Source organism: Olea europaea, unplaced genomic scaffold (genome assembly GCF_002742605.1).
Source record: "Olea europaea var. sylvestris unplaced genomic scaffold, O_europaea_v1 scaffold630, whole genome shotgun sequence".
NCBI classification, from domain to species: domain Eukaryota; kingdom Viridiplantae; phylum Streptophyta; class Magnoliopsida; order Lamiales; family Oleaceae; genus Olea; species Olea europaea.
The window spans coordinates 271,508-292,645 of record NW_019264661.1 but is presented as its reverse complement, the minus strand read 5'-3'; the positions used below and the strand labels follow the sequence as shown (position 1 = coordinate 292,645).

The window sequence follows — 21,138 nt, the reverse complement described above, 5'->3', positions numbered from 1 at the left end:
AAATAGCATACTAATTTCATGTCCAAAAAATTGGATCAATGGCAAAATGGCATCTGCAATGAACAAAATTTTCTGTCTAATAATCATTTTGGTCTCAACATAGAAGAATCAACTGTATTAAACAATACTTTTACTTCGGTTCGAATTTAATAATTACTTATTGTCTTAAAACAGAATATTAACATATTATTATATGAACGCCTTCTTTTTCCCACAAATTTCATTCAAAATACTTTAATCTTAACATTGACTTTTGTCCATTGAATAAGGTAATATTGAATTTAAAGTTTACAAAGTATCATTTAATTTTTAGACTATAAAGTTTATGCTTTTGTTATATAAACGTGGTCAATGGTGATTTTTTTTGGTTACTTTTTTACTTAAGTGAATAAATAAATAAATCTATTTTAAAAAAAAAAAAAACCACCTTGGAAAGAGGCTTAAGCGCGTGTACGAGAAAATATCAAAGAACAGAGAGGAGGCTTCTTAGTGGTGACTGAACTTCCTCCACCGCTCCTTAATCTCATTATTATAACTCTCTCTCTCTCTCTCTCTCTCTCTCTCTGTAGTAGGAAATACAAACCCCAATTCCAAGTTTCTCTCTCAGGCAGCTCAATCAACTGTAAATTATCCTCCATCTAACAGTTATTATGGCGGAATCGGTGGACCTCCCCAGTCGACTCGCGATTCTTCCATTCAGAAACAAAGTCTTATTGCCTGGTGCAATTATTCGAATTCGATGTACTTCACCCAGCAGGTTCTTTTTTCAATTTTTGTTTTTATATCATCTTATGTAGCTAGAGTTCCAGTTTGATGTAATTGATTTGGTTTTTGATTCTGATGTCAATACCTACCAGCGTGAAATTGGTAGAACAAGAACTGTGGCAGAGAGAAGAGAAAGGATTAATTGGTATTCTGCCAGTTCGTGACTCTGCGGAGGTGGTTCCCACACTATCTCCAGGTGATTAACTATGTAAAACGATTTTCGTTTAATGTTAAATTGGAATGCTGTAACAATGATGATATGATAATTATACTAACTTGTTACGGGAAAGTTGACTAGAGATATGGTATGTAGGTCAAAACAGCAACCTTCACTATATTTTCAGTGCCATTTGTTTTGGTAAATGCATCCTGTTTAGTAAACTAGTGTTTTTTTTTTTTTTTTTTTTTTTTTTTAAAGCACATTTAAGGCAGTTCCTGAAAACTATACTGGTACTGGTAACTGTAAAATGAAGAGATGTTGACGATTTGATTTGGATTTATTTAATCCAGGAGACCGAAGCTCGAAAAACCAAGAGGAAATCTCTGACTCGCACAAACTCGATGGCAAGAATCAACAAGAAGTTATTCACTGGCACAATAGGTATATATAAATGTAGAGAATGACATAAGTATGAATGCCCATTCGTGAAGAGCTTTGTTCTGGTTCTCGTCATCATTGATTTGTTGGTAATAATATCAGGTTTTTCTTTTAGGGGGGTGGCAGCCCGAGCCTTACATCTGTCAAGAGGAGTGGAGAAACCAAGTGGGAGGGTCACATACATTGTTGTGCTCGAAGGGTTGTGCAGATTCAGTGTTCAGGAGCTGAGCACTAGAGGGACATATTACACTGCACGGATTACTCCTCTTGATATGACAAAATCTGGTAAGATATCTGTCAAACTCTCTTGAGATGGTCAAAATTCCTGTGGGAATCTTGTAATAAATATCACCTTAGCAAAATGCTAACCCTTCCATTAGAAGTGTCTGCCATGTTGCTTTGTCCTGTATTCATCAATGGGAAAAAAATTGAGCTTTCAAATTTTCTCAATAAAGTTACTTGGGAAACTAGGAAACAAGAGATGAAAGATTATATACGAAGTCGCTATAGCATAAAGTTATAATTCCAACACAAGTTCTTGGACGAGCAAAATTAAGTTTGTTATTCATTCTCATTTTTTTGGGTAGAATTTGGTATTATTTTGATAATGGTGTTTTAAAAGTGGTATAATTTTGTAGCAAGTTAAACAAGTTAGAAAGCATTGCACCAGATCTAGCCTAAAAATTGCATATGATGTATAAACTTGAGTTATTTTCGATCACATTGGTTGAAAAGATGATTTAGTAACCTTACTCGGCTATGTTCTTAATTTTGTCCTTTTATAAGTAAATGGGATCTAACTTTAACCATTCAATTATCATAGCAAGTACTGGTGTAATCAATAGGGCGGGAAAGTCAGAAAGAAAATAAAGAAATGTCGTAAAAAGAGGTTTTTAATGATGTGTTGATCAATTTCATAAAGCTGTTGTTGAAAAGTAACTTAAATGATAGTTGTTGGTTCTGTCCCCCCATTTTGACTGCAAGTTTTATGACTGCATGGCCATGAGGATCCAAATGCAACAAGTACATGTCTTGCATGTTGAAAGTACCAAATTTTCTTAATACATTCAGTTACATAAAACAGGAAATGATATATTATGTCACTTGGGTTACAAAAATTTTGAAAGACATCATTTTATATAGTGAAGTCATCAGTATTACTGACTTGTAGCTGACCGTTGCGTTGCTGCCTTGAAACAAATATATGAAATATTTTCTCACTTGAGTTTCGAAAAGTGTTGGAAAGACGTTAGTTTATAAAGTCAAACTGTTGTAGCTGCACATTACGCCCATGTTTGAGCCCCATTTTGGGGGAAAAGGAATTCTGAAATAATGTTTTTTTTTTGGGAGAATGTGTGGTAAAAAAATAAGAAATTTTTTTGATTTACGTGTAAAGTTATTTTAGTGAAAAATGTGTTGTTGAAATTGAGTTTTGAAAAAATAAATTGTTGATAAAAATGGGGCTCAAGCGAGGGCTACTTTGGTTCTAACCACCATCACCTCACTCAACTTGGTGGGTGCCTTTAATGTTGCTGCTACCTTCACGTGATTCTTCTTGGTTGGTGACCACCCTTCAAGTATTCAGGGCACCATATCTTACTATTTTTCTTTGCATCTTATGAATTTTTTGTTGATCAGCTGTTAATTTTTCATGCGCGCACATGCCTGAGCCTATGTTTATTGAGGAGCAGGACTCGTCCCCCTTTTTTCCTCATCGGTGCCCTGGTCTTTGTTCAAATTTTGAAAATCTCCATTTGTCATTACCACGGATGGCTCACAAGACCTTTCCAACTAACTTGCGATGGCTCTGAGTTTTTCGTCCTCAACCAGCCTTGCACACGAATTTACACTTTCGGGTCTCGAAAACTCGCGAATTTAACTAAGTAAAGATTGCAGAGAATTGAAGTATCGAAACAGTCAAGTAAAACACCGTTTTTAGGGAAATCGTTCCCAGCTTTATTTCTATAAAACAAAGAAAATGACTAAGTGAAAGAAATGTGAAGGATCAACACTACCATTGTTGTCTCATCACAATCATCCACTGTTCCATCTGTTTAAATGCTCCAACACTTATAAATAGAGGAAAATTCGTAATGCAGTTGAAAGCCCCAACCGTTGGGCTAGTTTTCAAAGATTTTCAGCCATCTCATGCTAAAAACTGGTCATAACTCCCTCATGTCCTGTCCATAGCAGAAACTACCCGAAACAGCCACCATATGCCTTCAATGTGGCCTGTTTTTATTGAATCCAATGGAGCATCCCTCCCATAATTGTACAGGCTCCCTTAGCAATAACATATTTTGGGTACTAAAACCAGCTGGACCTGGACAGCAAGTTCACAATGCTGTCGGACACAACCCACATCAATCCATTGAAGAATGCCAATTTGGCTTGCGTACCCGAATTTTGCCCCCATGATGATGCCATCAAGTAAATTAGGCATCTATGCCTCAAATCGGTTGCTCATCACAAAACTGGCTTGCTGCCTTGATTCCCGAATCTGCTCTAAACTCCGAGTATCCCGCATTTCTTCGGTAATGGCATGGCAACGGCAAAGGCAGCATCCGTGCCATGTCCATTTTCCCGGAAAGGGTCCTCACAGATGACTACATTGCTTAATAAGAGTGCATATTTGGTGAACCGTTTAGCAAATATATTCATGCTATTGAACCCTTGTTTGGCTCCATTAAACTGATATTTTGGGGGGAAATGTGTTTTGGAATAGTTATTTTTTGGCGAATGTGTTGTTGAAAATAATAAAAAGTTTTAGGTTTACGTGTTGCATTATTTTATGGGAGAATATGAAGTTGAAAATAAGTTTTGAGCTCTAACAGGGGCTTATTGTCCTTATTCCTGAGGGGAAAGTGCAGTTTAGATTTATGGTCAATCTCTGGTCTATTTTTATTTACTTTTTGTCTCGATTAGGCCTCTTTGTCTTTATCTTTCCTCCTCCTCATATTCCTTTTTTTTCTTTTCATTTTGCTGTGAACTATTTATTCTTCTTAATGAACTTATGCTGCGAGGATTATCTTTGTTCAATTTGGTTATTCTTTTGCTTTTTTAATATATCCTGTGTCTAAAGCATATTCTTCAGATTCTGGGAATTTAAGTCCGTTCTGGGTCATGATAGCTTGGTCCTTGAGTGGAAATTAGTTTCAAATTAGTTTCTAGTCCAATGTAGGCAGAGAAAAGAGGAAATGAATGGATCATTCACATCTTCTTACGTTAACTGCTTGTTTATTTCAGATTTATGATTTGGTATATATGCATTCTAATATACTCAATCAGATTTTCTTTTAATGCCATCTATGTGTGGTGATATCATCATTTGACATATTCCATGGTCATCTGGTAAAGATGCTGAAGCACTTCTTTTTTGTTCTGTAATCCTGATTAGATATGGATCAAGTGGAACAAGATTCTGAATTCGTAATGTTATCCCGTCAATTTAAAACGATGGCCATGGAGCTTATTTCTGTTCTTGAGCAGGTAACATTTTAGCTTAGAAATGTTTTCCTTTTTCTTTTCTTGGGTTACTACTTTACTAATTAAAGTATATGTTCTGGTTTAGCTTAAATCTTCCTATGTTTGTTGAAAAAACTGGAGACTTCTGTGGTTCAGAATGTACTATCGCCTCCTGATTAATTTACAGTCTTGATTATCTTTTTATGAATGATAAACAGTGAATGCCATCTATTTTCATGTCGTCTTGCGCTTTTTCTTCTCTTTTTTCACATTTTATTTTCTTTCCTTTTTCTTTTGGGCGAGGGGGTGGTTGTTCAATCCTTTTCTCTTTGCTGAAACCATTTCTTCCCACACTAACTCCTTTTCTTTGCTTCCTTCCTTTTTTGTCATTATGGGATCTGCTATTCATTTCAAAGGGTACTTTTTCAAAGATAAACATTGATCCTACTGGAGAAAATCACAATAGCCTTAGAGTATGTGAGTAATTAATACACAACATGTGTTTCTTTTATCAACATTTCTACCAATTGATATCATTCCGCAAACAGTTTCTTGATCTTCATCTTCAATTCAGGGAAACTTATAAAGTTCTTCCGTCGAGCCATAATCAATGAACCTACAAAATCCTTTGAAATGTATGTGATTAATCTGGTATTGTAGGCATTACCTCATTTCCATCTTCAAGCATTTTGAATTTCCTATTCATCAAAATAACCTATATTAGTCCATTCTTCTTTAATGTCGGAATTCTATTCTGTTTTCTGAATGTCAAGGAATTTTACCCAACTTCATTGTCTATATTTGTGATTGAATTTGAACTACGTACAAACAGGCGAATAAATTAGAATTTGTAATAGACCCAAATTAAAGGAATTGATAAAACATTATTAGAAACTGAATTCTGCGAATTACAGCATGTTTGACTGAGCCTAAAAAAAATTATGGTTATCTTAAGTAACATTTTGTGACAAAATGTGTTTGGATAACTTTCTTTTTCCTCACTTCCAAGTGGAAAAAAAGGAATGAAGAAGAGGAAGAAGTAATTCTTACTTATTGTCAACATAAGTAACTTAATTCTAATTTTCACCAATCAAAATATTTATATATATTGAAACTTAATTTTTTACTTAATGAGTAATTTCACTTTTAAATAGACCTTTTAAGCTTAACTCCTAGAGGTATTAAGACATAGGATTTTGTATAGAATATAGAAACCAAAATGATTGCAATCTGACCATTATTATGATATTACATTTTCCAGTTTCAGAAAAATAAAAGGATTGTCATTTGATCTTTTAACCGACATAAAGTTACAAAATCAGAAACATTATCAGCATGATTTTTTTAGCACCAGTCCATTTCTTTTCTTAGTAACTTTTGTTAAGTGGCCTTGCTTTGATTTTCTAACGTCTCATTATTGTGTCCTACTGTTTCTGGTTTTAGAAACAAAAAACAGGGGGGAGGACTAAAGTTCTTTTGGAGACAGTTCCTGTGCACAAGCTAGCAGATATTTTTGTTGCCAGCTTTGAAATTAGCTTTGAAGAGCAGCTATCTATGTTGGATTCAGTCGATGTGAAAGTGAGGCTTTCAAAAGCCACTGAATTAGTTGATAGACATTTACAGGTATATGAGCTGAAGTTTTCATACATTGCTTTAGTTTATTTTGTCCTTTTCTGATTCACAATTCATGCTATTACTGTTTACTTGTAACAGTCAATTCGTGTAGCGGAGAAGATTACACAAAAGGTTGAGGGACAACTGTCGAAGTCACAGAAAGAATTTCTCCTTCGGCAACAGGTTTGTTTTTCCTCATTCTGCTACAGAATTTGACAGATAATAAACACTACTTGTTAGGATTTGAGAGGTTTCTCTATGAATGAAACGTAGGAAACTCCTTGGTGCAAACTCATTATTTCACTTTGTATTTTCCAGGGTTCAGGGTTCTTTACTTTACTCGCAGGATGCATATAAATATTAAAAAAACATATTTTGATCTGTGCAAAGCAGTTTTGTTAGTTGTTGACACCTAAACAATGTTTGCTTGGTTGACTTTTTTTAGATAAGTGCATTAGCTGTCATTAAAAACTACCAACGTGGTGCGAACCACTCGCTGAAAAACACTTATAATGAACTCTACAATCATAAATACTGTCCAAAATGAAAATAATAATAATAATAATAATAATAATAATAATAATAATAATAATAATAATAATAATAAATAAATGAAAAATAGCCATATCAAATGATGTTTATGTGTAATCAAAGAGAACAAGAAAAGTGTTCTTAAAATGTTCTTTTTTGTTTTAACCTCATTTCTGCTTTCTTCCATGTATTTTAATGGTCTTGGTAACATGTTTCTCGTGTTCTTGACCCATCATTCTGTTACTGGATGAACATCTGAGTTTTTTTCCTATGAGGCTTGAAATTTTATACCATCTTATCTGTTAAAATCATTTCTCTTCATGCTCTTTTTCTTTCTCATTTTATATTTTTTTGCCCCTATTTGAGCTCCATTATAATTAGTTTTTGGGGAAAAAATGTATTTTGTAATAGTGATTTTCTAAAGAATGTACGGGTAAAAAAAAAAGGAAAAGTTATATTTTTATGTGTAATATTATTTTATTTGAGAATGTATGGTGGAATGAAGAGAGACAAAAATACATTTTGGGACATGTTCCTGCTATCACACTTATATTGTTGGCACTTGGACATATATTAAAGAATGTCGGTTTATTTTTCCAATCTGGATGTGAGTGCCTTGTTGTCATTTCTGGATGTTTACCTTATAGAAAACATTAACTTCGGTTTAGGGCTATCTTCCATGGAGAAAAGCACCATTTCTTTAAAATTGCTTCAGAATAAATGTGTTCACTTCAAAATATTGAAAGAGTTGTCGTTTCATAGTATTTGTGTTTCCCAATCGGTAAGCAATTTCTTTTGATGAGCCCAATAACTTGCATGCGAAAATAGTTTTACATATTTGATGTCTCATTGCTGAGGAAATTTGTGTCAATCTCCATGATTCTACACTTCATCGACAATTTATCAGTACATCTCTTTACTGACTCCTCTTTTAACCTGCTCCAGATGAGAGCGATAAAGGAGGAACTTGGTGATAATGATGATGATGACGATGACGTGGCTACACTGGAGAGGAAGATGAAAGATGCAGGGATGCCACCAAATATTTGGAAACATGCTCAGAGGGAACTAAGGTATGTTTTATTGCAAAGACAATATGAACAACATGGACAAGTACAAACCTAATCTTATTCTCAGTGAACTTAGAAAGTTGGAATCACGTACACGAGTCCTCCTCTATTTGGCTCAGTTTGTTGCTACATGCACTTAAAGGTCTAACGAAGTCAACTCTTTTGCAATCCTATTATACCATGTTAATTTTGGTCTACCCATTTTCTTCTAATATGCTGTACTAGGATAGCATTACTCTCGTAATTGGGAACCTCATTAGATTTAGACAAGAGATGTCACAATCACCTGAGCAATCATTCCTTTAATTTATCCTTAATTGGTACCATATCCACTTGTTGGCGTATCTTCCTCTTTTCTTATTTATTCTAGTATGGAACATGTCTATCTTTAACGTATTCCTGCTACGTTCAACGTTAGTGGGTTTTGCCAGCATAATGCCTGGTATCATAAAACTTAATTTATATAATAACTGTTCTGTAAAACTTGCCCATTTATTGATTATGACTTTCCCATTTCTATTTTGCCCTATCAAGGTTTCCTAATTATTTTCTCTCTTCCGCCCATTGGACCTCTTATGTTGACTTTCCTCCCACAGATCACATCTGTTAGTTCTAACTTCTATGAATCCATATTTTCATCATTCCTATTTTCATTCTTTTATTGTGGACTAATATCTTTATCAACCTCCATCCACTAGATTGTAGGAAGCCTTAAATATATTTTGACACACTCAAGCACAGGAATGCCAAGCTGTGTGTAAGCTCATCTTATGCTATACCTCTTTTCACTACATATAGACTCATGCTGGTAGGGGGACTGTTCAAATATTGAGCTTCAGCCAGCTAATAAGAGATACCTGATATAATCATAAGTAACTAGCGAGATTCGATCTGTAATTTTTTATGATGGATAGTGAATTAGTGACCTATGATGTCGGAAAGTTAATTACATTTAGATTTCTCTATATTAAACATTTTTAGACTAAAATATTTAAACTGGAGCTCATATATTATCACATTTGTCTTTATATAACCATGGAATTGGTGATGTTATTAGCTCTGGGACAAAATTTGTGTAATCTTCGTGCAGCACAACAGCAGAGAGGTCTAAAGTGTACTTGCAAATTCAATGGTTTCAATTTTCTTAGTGTTGTAGCAATGGACCATGTATCTGTTCTTCATATTGTTGCATCACTAAAACCTACATAACCTAATGCACATAATTTGTTATGGTGTTTTAATACTTGTAAATCCAGTAGCCAGAGCTGCTTAAAATGGAAAATGTTGTGATGTCTATTTATTTTTGCTGGTCTTACCTGATTCTTACATATATGATGGTCCATCTTTCACACAATTCACAAGCTTGATCATTGTTATATATGGTCAATTCTTGCCTTATAATCAACCTTTTAACCAGCAGCTTCCAGTTTCTTTTGCATGCTGTGTTTCTTAATTTTTTTAACACTAGTGGAGGATCTCCTTTAAATATCCCACCAAATTCTTATAACAGGAGACTGAAAAAAATGCAGCCTCAGCAACCTGGGTATAATAGTTCACGTGTATACCTGGATCTTCTCGCCGACCTTCCCTGGCAAAAGACTAGTGAAGAGCATGAATTGGACTTAAAGGCTGCAAAAGAGCGTCTTGACAATGACCACTATGGTTTAGTGAAGATCAAGCAGCGGATAATTGAATATCTAGCTGTTCGCAAGGTCAAATCTTTATTATTCAAGTTTTGTTCAAGGCATTTTGCTTATCTTTTGAATGTTGAATTTGACATGCATTGGTTTCAAATGTGTCATTCAGCTCAAACCAGATGCAAGAGGCCCAGTATTGTGTTTTGTTGGTCCACCAGGTGTTGGGAAGACATCGTTAGCTTCATCCATTGCTGCTGCTTTGGGCAGAAAATTTGTTCGCATGTCTCTTGGTGGTGTGAAGGATGAGGCAGATATTAGAGGGCATAGGCGAACATACATTGGAAGCATGCCTGGACGTCTTATTGATGGGTTGAAGGTATGAATGCATATGGATGGATCAAGTAGAACATTGCTTAATGTATGTTACAAATGCAGCATTTTATGTTCTTGGATAAAATGGGTGTCATAAAGGAGGTCTATGAGAGCCTATTTACTGGTGATTCTGTTTGTCCCATGATCCCACCCATAGACATTTTATAGGATCCTGCCTAGTTCCCCAAGAGTTTGTCACATGAATTAACAGATAATTGAATGAGTTCATTGGTCAGTGTATACATACAAGAACATGTATATAAGGTTTGCTTATTTCCCCCTCATTGATAGAGGGGTGTCCATCCAGAAGTCTGCCTCTACTCATTGAGGCACTTTTGAGTTGTCCCAGCATGGTGTGATCTGATTTTTGACTGATCAAATAAGTTTTGTGTTTGTGCTGTCGTAAAATTTTGGTGTTGTCTTTCCTTTTTGTTTGGAGAGTGGAGGTTCGGAGAATCATAAATTTTAAAGGATTCAATCAAGCAATACAAACATTTTAAAGAGAATTCACGTAAATATTTGAAGCTCGGGGATTGGAGGTGCGGGGTGTGCTGCTGATCCACCAAGGAGTTGGATGATTCTGGAGATGAGGGGCCTATGGAATTATTTTGAACAATAGTAGTAGTTTTAAGTGCAGAGCAGTGTTTTGCAAAGAAGCTTGAATTTTGATACTGAACAACTTCGAGACTGACTAATTTCTTTGTGCAAGAATTTCTCCACTTTTAGTTGAAAGATCTATCTAGTTACTTTATATTTTTATTTTCTGGAGCCTATAACAGGTTTAACATTCTAGAGATTTTTTTCTTGGTAAGATTAAAAGTTTTATTTCTATTAACTACTTTCAGAGAGTGGGTGTTTGCAATCCAGTTATGCTTCTGGATGAGATTGACAAAACAGGTTCTGATGTTCGCGGTGATCCTGCCTCAGCATTACTTGAAGTTCTTGATCCTGAACAGAACAGAACATTTAATGATCAGTATCCAATCATCACCGTCATCATCATTATCTTCATTTCTTTACATTACATTAGGAAAAAGATACACATTTATATGTGACCTTAAATTTGATGTTGACATTCTATTTGACACAATTACACACCCACACACATGCCAGATGTGTTTAATGTTGATCTCTCGACTGCACAGTTCTTTGGTAAGTATATCCGTAGATAGACTTCTTTTGAACTGCAATTTGAGATGCAATGACAAAATAAATCTTTTCCTTGCTGTTGAATTTTGTATTAGGGCATCTGTAACTACTACTCTGTTTCTCTTTATGATGCTCTTTTGCTAAATAACTGTTGTTTATTGAGCATATCTTCTACAAAACATTCTTCACGGGTTCCCATTTTCCATTTTATGAAACGGGAAACTGGGAAACTAGTTTAAAAAGTATTTATTGTATAGAAGTATGCACTGTTGAAGAACCACGAATGGGCTTGTACTTTTGATGGACCTCAATGAGTGTGTGTGGCAAGCTACAAAAAAGATTTATCATTTTCCATTTTTCCTAATCTCATGGAAAACTTATTCACATAGTGATTTCTTAACTGGAGTTGTTAGCTATTTAAACGTGCCATTTGACCTTTCCAAGGTGATTTTTGTGGCCACTGCCAATAGAGTGCAGCCTATTCCACCAGCACTCTTAGACAGGATGGAAGTCATTGAGCTGCCTGGCTATACACCTGAAGAAAAACTTAATATAGCAGTGAGGCATTTAATTCCACGAGTACTGGATCAGCATGGCTTGAATTTTGATTTCCTTCAAATTCCTGAGGTATTGAATTTATTATTTATCATTTTTCAACACATTAATTTAGTTTGAATTATGAGTACGCTTTAGACGTGTGATTGTGCAAGTGACTGCTGATTGCTTCAAGCATCACACTTGATCGATTGACAGTGGAATACTAGATATGCATGCTTTTTCTTTCTGTGTAATGCTTTCTTCAGCTGGTCTCATATTTTTACAGCATTTCCAAATCACTATGTCCTTCTTCTTCATATTTTTTTTTCCTGTCTAAAGTACAATTCTGATGATGCCAGAACTGTGTCTAGTAAACCTTCTCTGGATACTAAGTCTGTATCTATGGCAATATGTAAATACCTATCAAAAAAGAATTCCTATCAAAAGTATAGCAATATGTAAATAAAATATGCTGTGGAATTTTCGATACTTTGTCCTGTACTTGTTGTAATTTGTCCTTATTCTTAATTTAGTTTTATATTTTTTCTGTACGTAAAGAATATATTTATACACATTTCTGCATCAACTATATGGTTGTGGAAATATGATAGATTATAATGCCTGCCACTGGTCAGTTGGAGCATTTTGTTTATTTCCAGATGGTTTATTACATTTTTGTAAAATAAATTATACACAATATAGGATTGCCCACCTATCTCCCATCAAACGTTTTCCCCGTCAAACTCAAATATGTGGTTAACTTACAATTCGCCTGATACTTATCAACGGCTAAACTTGGTCACTGAAAAATGTTAGGGTGACCAAAAAAGAAGATGATCCTTAAACATTTGATGCGAGCCTTGCTTTTGTGGTAGGCTACGGTGAAACTTATCGTCCAAAGGTACACCAGAGAAGCTGGTGTCCGTAATCTGGAGAGAAACTTGGCTGCCATAGCTCGTGCGGCAGCTGTTAGAGTTGCAGAACAAGAACATGCCGTGCCACTTGGCAAAGATGTCCAGCAGATTGCCTCACCTACATTGGAGAGCAGACTTGCTGATGGGGCTGAAGTGGAAATGGAAATCATCCCCATGGGTGTTAACAATCATGATATCTCACGGGCATTGAGGATCACGTCACCTTTGGTTGTGGATGAAGCTATGTTGGAGAAAGTACTGGGGGTAAGTAGTACTTCACCTACAAATAAAATTGAGAAACCTTGATCATCTTGGGCTAAAGCTGCTTGGACATATAGGAACATATATAAGATCTTTTATGCCTCATTCTTTTTCATATCTTGTGTTCATTTCTGATATGATGTATGTTCTGATGGTGGAATTGCAGCCCCCAAGATATGATGATAGAGAGACTGCTGATCGAGTTGCAACTCCTGGTATATCTGTTGGACTTGTATGGACTGCCTTTGGTGGAGAGGTTCAATTTGTTGAAGCGACTGCAATGGTGGGAAAAGGTGATCTACATCTCACAGGCCAACTCGGGGATGTTATTAAAGAATCAGCCCAGATTGCAATGACATGGGTAAGCCTTTTCTCCTTACATAGATTTGATGGGAGATGGATTTGTTCCATCTTTGTCTTGGCATTAGTTTTAATGAAAAAATGTGGTGCACAATCCTTTTGTTTATTCTAGCAGGATAATTACATATTTTAGAAGCAAATTGGCAATGTCAAAAGACTAGTAATTCTCTTGGTGCTAGTCAAGTATTTTTAACAGTGGGAGAAGTGAAATATGTCTCATGAGCTTATTGGACCTGCCTTAATGAAATCTTACCTCGTCTAATGTCTATTATAGTATGGGATTATAATTCCAAGGTAAGAGTTGTGGCTTGCCACTGTTATAAAAACCCTGGTCATGGTTTTATCTTTTTTTCTTGGGACATATATAAAATTTTGCTAGAGGAAATGACAAAAATATTTGACACTTTGTATGGAGTTCTCCAAGTGTTTTCAATGTTTGAGGGTTTAAATATCAATGTCTCAGAGCTTGCAGCAGCCCATACGCCCTTTTAAAATTTGGGGCTTGTGGCTCTAAAATTTTAAGAACTGTGGTTGTTAATTTAGCTATTAGAAGAACTGGCACTTATCATTTAGCATTAAATAGGTTCTATGTTTCTCAAAAAGGGTCCTTGTCATCAATTCACAAGACAGTTTGAACTGCGCTTTCATATTGATTCTTGGAACAGTGTTATTTGATTTCATTAGATCTTTTAGTAGACTCTGCATGATACTTCAATTCCCAGTTTTTAGATATGCAGTTAAATTTTGTTTGTTTAGATCCCTATAGGTACATATATACAATTTCATAAAAGAGACTCTACTAGAGAGTTTTAAAAACTTTAAATTTGTTGAATCACGAACAATTGTCAAGAGGCTGTTGAATTTTTCTCTTTATATGAAACTTTTTATCTTATCAAAAAATAAACTAATATAAAATAGTATTCAAAATTTGAGAGTTTGACGTTCTACTGTAGCAAATGTAGCAATAACAACAGGGCATGGGAGTATATAATGTTGCATTGCAGACTTGCAGTTAACTTTTTGATATCCGTAAAGCAAAGTAAATAAGAAATTGAGAGTTGCTTTACGTGCTTCTCCCAATCTCACAAGCCATGTGTGTGAGAGAGATAGGAGGGGGTTATAATGTGGTGACAGATGCAAATACACGAGGAATGTTGTATGAACTCTTCTATTCTCTCGAGATATTCAATTTTTCATAATTGATTTATCCCAAAGCATTTAAGTTTCGAAAAGTGCATTTCTATTGAGGTTTCATGCATCCATCACTTCTTAATCTTCATGGTGTTGGATCGAAGATAAACAGAAAAATGAAGATGTGGGCTATACGTTAATGTTGGCTGGTGAAGATTGGGTTTACCGCATCAAGGAAGAATATCAGCAGCTTGGCTGTTTCAATCTAGAATAATAAATAAGAAATTGGTATGACGGCAGTTTTAACGGGTGTAGAGGAGTGTTAAAAAGAGAGTGCACATATTGCTATCAAAAGCCATGCGAAAGCAGATATGAACCCGAAGACGTGCAAATTCCTTTTTTCTACTCTTGCATTTTCTTATCTCAATATGAGTTTTACATTATCTCCATATTTCCAAGTTGATTAAACATACAATTCCTCCATTTCAATTTATTTGATAAATACTGACTAATGCTTTAAGGATCTGTATACTGTGTAATTGATGCATTATACGTCTTGCACATTACTACCTGATCCACAAAGCAAGATGATTTTGTGAAATAAAAGTGTTTTTTCCCTCAATAAACTTTATTGTTCTTTCTTCCTATACAGGTAAGAGCGAGAGCAACAGAACTTAAGTTGGCTACTGCTGAGGAGACTAATCTTCTTGAAGGCCGGGATATTCACATACATTTTCCTGCTGGGGCTGTACCTAAGGATGGACCATCAGCTGGCGTGACTCTTGTAACTGCACTGGTTTCACTGTTCAGTCAGAGAAAAGTACGAGCAGATACGGCAATGACAGGGGAGATGACTCTTAGAGGTTTGGTTTTACCTGTAGGCGGTATTAAGGATAAGGTATGCTTTATTTTTATGGCATTTATTTTAGTATTTAGGTATGGTTTCATCAATCTGAATCAATTAACTCTTTTGACTCTAGACCATAAAAGAATTTCCTGGTGGAGAAACTCAGTTTAGTGTCTGTCACATGACATGTTTGCTGCCACCTTTCAAATCACCTTGTCAAAAAGATTAAGCTACCGTAATAACTGCAGAAGAAATTAGTGCAGTTGTCCTTGAACATTTTGAACATTAAGTGAAATAAGACCTAATGTGATCAAGAACTATAGCATGAACAGTATGTCATGCTACAATAACCTTGAATAGTAACTCCTTTTGCTCTCCTCATTCTTTCTATATCATATCCTCCTGCAACCTCTATCCCTAGCAAAGTTAGAGGTTTTGCATATTCTTTGATGTGAGAAAGATTTTGACCTGAGATTCACCAGACTCCGGTGCAGGTACAGAGTCAAACACTTCCATTTGAATCGGATATAGTTCAAGATAGAAGTTAGTATTATGCCCTTGAGCCTGCTTACTAGTGACTACTAGTAGTTACTTTCGAAAAGATAGTAGAGCTGTAATGGTTGGACTCCTGAATTTCCATATACCTAATTAAAAATGCCAATAAGCGGAACATTGTAACGTCAATATGCTTCACCCTATCTCTTTCTTTCAGAGACACGGTAATTTTGACTTTTTGAGCTCATTGGGATGATGTCAATATCTTTCTGCTTTTTTGGATGCCATATATAGGATACCTATCAAACTAAAAGAGATTGATATTGATCGAAACACTGTGTATTTCATATGAACAATTTAATCAATGATAGGTTACTTCGTTGTGCTCAGCTGTTTTTTCACGTTTCAGTTTAGATAACAGCAGTCCTTGCCGCAAAGGTGATCTGCTTTTAGTTTTGATATTTGACAACATACTACACAGGTTTTAGCGGCCCATCGGTATGGTATCAAGAGAGTTATTCTACCAGAAAGAAACTTGAAGGACTTGGTGGAGGTACCATCAGCTGTGCTTTCCAGCCTCGAGGTAAAATGTTCCCCCTCGACTGTGTTTCACAATTGTTAACAGCCAGCTTCAGCTGGTTACTATAACCAGAGATCCAAAATTGAACCGGATTTTATCACGCTTCTTTCTAGAACTCAATTGAGGCCTTTGAGATGTTTCGGTCATTTACGCTGACTAAAATACAAAAGATTGCATGGTTCATTTTCTAATTAATTCTTGTTGAAATAGATTTTACTAGCGAAGCGAATGGAGGACGTGTTAGAACATGCCTTTGAAGGTGGTTGCCCGTGGAGACAGCACTCTAAATTATGACAAGCCTCGCAATCTAATAATAAGTATCTTGTGATTAAACACATCCGATTGTCGCCCAGACATCTTGCAAAGACAGAACGATGACCTCTTTTGGCCGGCATCAAGCATAAAGATGGCTATTAAATGCAGCAAACTTTTCGACCCTATTTAATTTCCAGTGTTTCAAATGTGTCTTGTAACATTCTCATGAAAATCCTATGTACTATTCTTCTCTCAGCAAGCTGTATTTGCTGGAACATTGAAGCTTACATTTTTCTTTATACGAAACCCTTTCCCTGTTGTATTATTCTTCTCTCAGCAAGCTAAATTTGCAGCAGTATAAACTGCGTCCTTTTTCCTTTTATTGTCCATGTTGAAATAAGAAGAAAACTCTTTATTTTATATTCCGATTTCCTTAATCCTCTGGTTATAATGGGATAATCTGGTGTGGAGTAACCCTTTTGTTCCTCTTCTAGAGGCCCATTTGATATATCTTTTGGAAAATAGAAAAGTTGCTTCCGGGATTAAGAAGCTGCTTTTGGATTTATTTGAATTATTTTCTTGAAATGCTTTATTAGAAAAGTTTTTAAAAGAAGTTGACACACAGTGCTTTTCTATTAAAGGTAGAAGTAGAGTCTGGCCAGACAAGCTTAAAATATATGGTGAAGTACTCCGCTTTGATGTGGGCTGTTCTTGAAACTCGACTCGTGCCTAGCACTACTGATGCTAGAAGCATCATTCATATTATTGTAGTCAAATTCAAACAAGTATAATGCATTTTGATTCTTGGTGTAGATGTGGACACTATAAGAAGGGTGGTAATATTAATTATAATTATAGAAGAAAATAGTAGAACAGCTGCAAAAAATGACTCTTTAAATTGGAATTTTGACTTCCCTAGCAAGTTGATAAATTAAATTGAATAAGCTGCAATCAGCTTGACCAAAGTTATTCAGTCTGTTTTTTAATCTATAGATTTAGACAGGTCCAATAAATCCAACCACCACCAACTAGAAATTGTTTAAACTTTGAAAGTGCCTTAGGCTGCATTTGGCGCACTGAATTTGAATTAAATAACATAACATAATAAGAAAAGAAAATATGGTTTTAATGGCTACCGTTAGTTTAATAAATTATAATTACGTGTTATAATAAAAAAATAAGAAAAAGTTTTTGATCTGCGTGTAATATTATTTTATTGAAGAACGTGTGGTTGAAATGATGTCAAATTACTGTTTAAGAATACATTTTTTTGAAATAATGTGACTCAAACAGGCCCTAAATAACATAAGAAAAGAAAATATGGTTTTAATGGCTACCGTTAGTTTAATACATTATAATAATAGTAGCCATATGGTATTGCTCACACTATTTTATGTTTAATTCTTGATATGATTTCGACACCGTAACAATATAATATCAAAGTTCCTTGACAATGCTTAGATTAAACAAATAAATTTCCAACAAATTGACTTTTTTTCTCTATATGGTTATTTATATTATAGTCTTTTTCCATGCGTGTTTAATTGGAATGGTTAATTTGCCCAATGAAGAAGATTAAATGACAACAAACATGATATAAAATAATGGGTAAGAGAGTTAATGACATACTATCAATCTATGATATTATTTTTAATTGCACCTACGCCACTACTAAGTGTCCCCCATTGAATTTGTGGCTAACTTAATTGTAAAGAGATCATAAATTATATTACAAAGAAGATATAAGCAAGAAAAATTTAAATTTCGTACACACGTGTAAATCTCTTGAGAATTATTGTTAATTCTTTAAAGAGATTATACCATAAAGTTGAGCTTTGTGTTGTTAAATCATGACTTGAATCTATTGTTGTTACGTTTTAACGTCAATAAATTATTATATTGAGTAACACTTGCGGAATCTTCAGAGATATTTATAACATATAATCATTCACATGGTTTTTGAATTTTAGTATTTTAATGAAATAAGAAATAGTTGCAAAATCTAACTAGCTATGCGGAACATACAACAAATATGGATTATTTGTGATTAGGTTGCAAGGGTAGAGCTAATAAGCCTCTATAGTATTAGTAGCTTAATCTATCATTAGAGTAGTTGAAATGTTGGTCTGATCCATCAAAAGGGGATTAGAGATTTTTTTATTTTATTTTATTTTATTTTTTTTAATTGGTTGAGATTTGAATTTGAAGTAGTTACCCGATCAAAAGATTAAAGTGAGTCATTATAGATTGGATTACACAATCTAAGAGACAGGAATGTTTCATTTGATAGGATGTCTGCTTCTTATAGAAAAGTTCCTGAGAAAGTTACTTTACATTGGTTTTCTTTGAAAAATTCTTTCAGCTACACTTAGTGTTTTTAAAAAATTATCTAAACATATTCAAAAGCAAGTTCTTGGTCTCAAAAATAATTTTTGACTTTCCAAATGTTTTGTCAAACATGTCCTAATTTGGGTTCATACCAAAACACCGTGAATTGAAAAAAATTAATATTCTACATCAATATTAATCCATCACATATTTTAAATACGTACTTTTGTACTTAAAACTTGGAGAGAATCTCCAATACAAAATATTTTTATCATATAAGTAAATAGACATTATTTAAAAAAAAAAAAAAATCTTCTTCAACGCAAGTTGATTGAAACTTGTCAAGCTAACGTGGTTGAATAAAAATAGACATTATCTAGAACTCCATTTAAATTCAGAAACTATGTTTGGCATGCTAAATGACTCTCATGTAGATTTAAAGTCTTTCAACATATCTACCACGTAGACTACGTACAACTTATAGAATACATTAGAGATGCTTCTATATAGCACAAGTATACTATGATATCCTTACATGTCTCACTAGGGTGATCATGCAGAGCAACTGGTCAAATCGAGGCCAAAATTTATCAACTAACCCCACTACATGAAAATTGATAAATTTTGAATAGAATGCATAACGATTTTATGGTCTATAATCGCAATATTATTAAGGGTATGTTTGGAAAGTGTTTATAAATAGAAAAGTAAAGAAAGTAGTATTTATAGATATTAAGAAATAAGGGTAAACTTGGTTCGGTTTGGGTGGTTTGTAATATATTTTCAACTCAAACCATTTCAAGTAGTTTGAAAATTTTTCAAACCAAACAAAATCATTTTGTTTTTCGAACCAAACCAAACCAAAACATAATTTCCGATTTTTTAATTCGCTATTTACTAATTGACATTATAGTAATATATTTAAAACAAGTTAACATAAAAATTTAAAGGATAACTAATAATGTTAAATGTTAAATTACATTCATATTTATCATGAAACCCACCAATTAATTATTTTTAAAGTTGGTTGCTAAAAAATATTAATAAAACAAATATATCTTTCTTCATTTTTATTAACCTTTTTTTGTTTGACTTTTACATTATCACATAACGGTGGGTAAAGCTAGAATCACATTCGCTATTACAGTTTGGTTAAAACTCATTTCGTCTTGTTATTGATATGGTAAATAAAGATTGAACATGATATGTTTAGATATACAAAGACGGATGGAGCTTATGGTTATTGGGAATTGACGAATTTCATTCTTTAAATGAAAGTAAAAGGTAATAGTATTAGTTAGGGAATTTTAACATTTTTTGTACAATCAATACGCTCGAGTAAATTTAACCAATAATTACTGAATTTTACACTTGGTTACTACTTGCTCACTCATCTTTTATAGGTTACTGAATGCTCACTCATCTTTTCATATAATTACTCATTCACCACTCGTCTCTTCAAATAATTGGGTGATTTTTGCGGCAAATTTTCGACAACTTTCGACCACAAAGAATGTCGAATTTTGATACCGTTGGAAAGCCTACGATGTTCTCTTCAATTACCACCCAAAATCACATTATAACTCCAAGGGATTCGATCGAAAAATTGCCTTAAAAGTTGTCCAAAAATTCTGAAAATCTGCCCAGATTTTCAAATTTTTTGGGCAACTTTCGACGATCAAAATTATTGAATTTTGATACCATTGGAAAGCCCACAATGTCCTCTTCAATTACCATCCAAAATTTCCCCACAAGTCCAAAGGATTCGGTCGGAATAAACCCACAAAGTCAGCATCTCGAAAAGGCGAAAATCTGGACAAAGTTCGGGATGCTGACTTTGTGAGTTTATTCCGATCGAATCCTTTGGAGTTATGGAGAAATTTTTAGTGGTAATTGAAGAGGACATTGTGAGCTTTCCAATGGTATCAAAATTCGATAATTTTGATGGTCGAAAGTTGCCGAAAAATTGCCTTAAAAGTCGCCCAAAAAATCTGAAAATCTGGGCAAATTTTTAGAATTTTTGGGCGACTTTTAAGGCAAAATTTCGATCGAATACCTTGGAGTTATAATGAGATTTTGGGTGGTAATTGAAGAGGATATCATGGGCTTTTCAACGGTATCAAAATTCAACATTCTTTGTGGTCGGAAGTTGTCAAAAAGTTGCCGCAAAAGTCGCCCAATTATTTGAAGAGACGAGTGGTGAATGAGTAATTATATGAAAAGATGAGT

General features: G+C 34.4%; 1 protein-coding gene across 3 annotated transcripts in view; it reads left to right on the top strand.

Moving 5' to 3' along the window:
• Positions 1–493: 493 nt before the first annotated feature.
• LOC111389893 (lon protease homolog 2, peroxisomal) overlaps positions 494–21,138 on the top strand; it is a 26,474-nt gene continuing 5,829 nt past the window's right edge. Inside the window, exons 1-17 of one of the 3 annotated variants that reach the window (XM_023014871.1) lie at positions 496–757; positions 858–961; positions 1,276–1,366; positions 1,479–1,648; positions 4,761–4,852; positions 6,272–6,451; positions 6,542–6,625; positions 7,919–8,046; positions 9,554–9,755; positions 9,850–10,056; positions 10,898–11,028; positions 11,615–11,828; positions 12,614–12,916; positions 13,080–13,274; positions 15,057–15,302; positions 16,228–16,329; positions 16,537–17,001. In XM_023014871.1, coding sequence (XP_022870639.1) covers positions 651–757; positions 858–961; positions 1,276–1,366; positions 1,479–1,648; positions 4,761–4,852; positions 6,272–6,451; positions 6,542–6,625; positions 7,919–8,046; positions 9,554–9,755; positions 9,850–10,056; positions 10,898–11,028; positions 11,615–11,828; positions 12,614–12,916; positions 13,080–13,274; positions 15,057–15,302; positions 16,228–16,329; positions 16,537–16,620 — 2,640 coding nt within the window. In that variant the 5' untranslated portion in view covers positions 496–650 and the 3' untranslated portion in view covers positions 16,621–17,001. Of the gene's footprint in view, positions 758–857; positions 962–1,275; positions 1,367–1,465; positions 1,649–4,760; positions 4,853–6,271; positions 6,452–6,541; positions 6,626–7,918; positions 8,047–9,553; positions 9,756–9,849; positions 10,057–10,897; positions 11,029–11,614; positions 11,829–12,613; positions 12,917–13,079; positions 13,275–15,056; positions 15,303–16,227; positions 16,330–16,536; positions 17,002–21,138 lie in introns of those variants that run through there. The other 2 variants (XM_023014873.1, XM_023014872.1) reach the window with 2 other exon arrangements.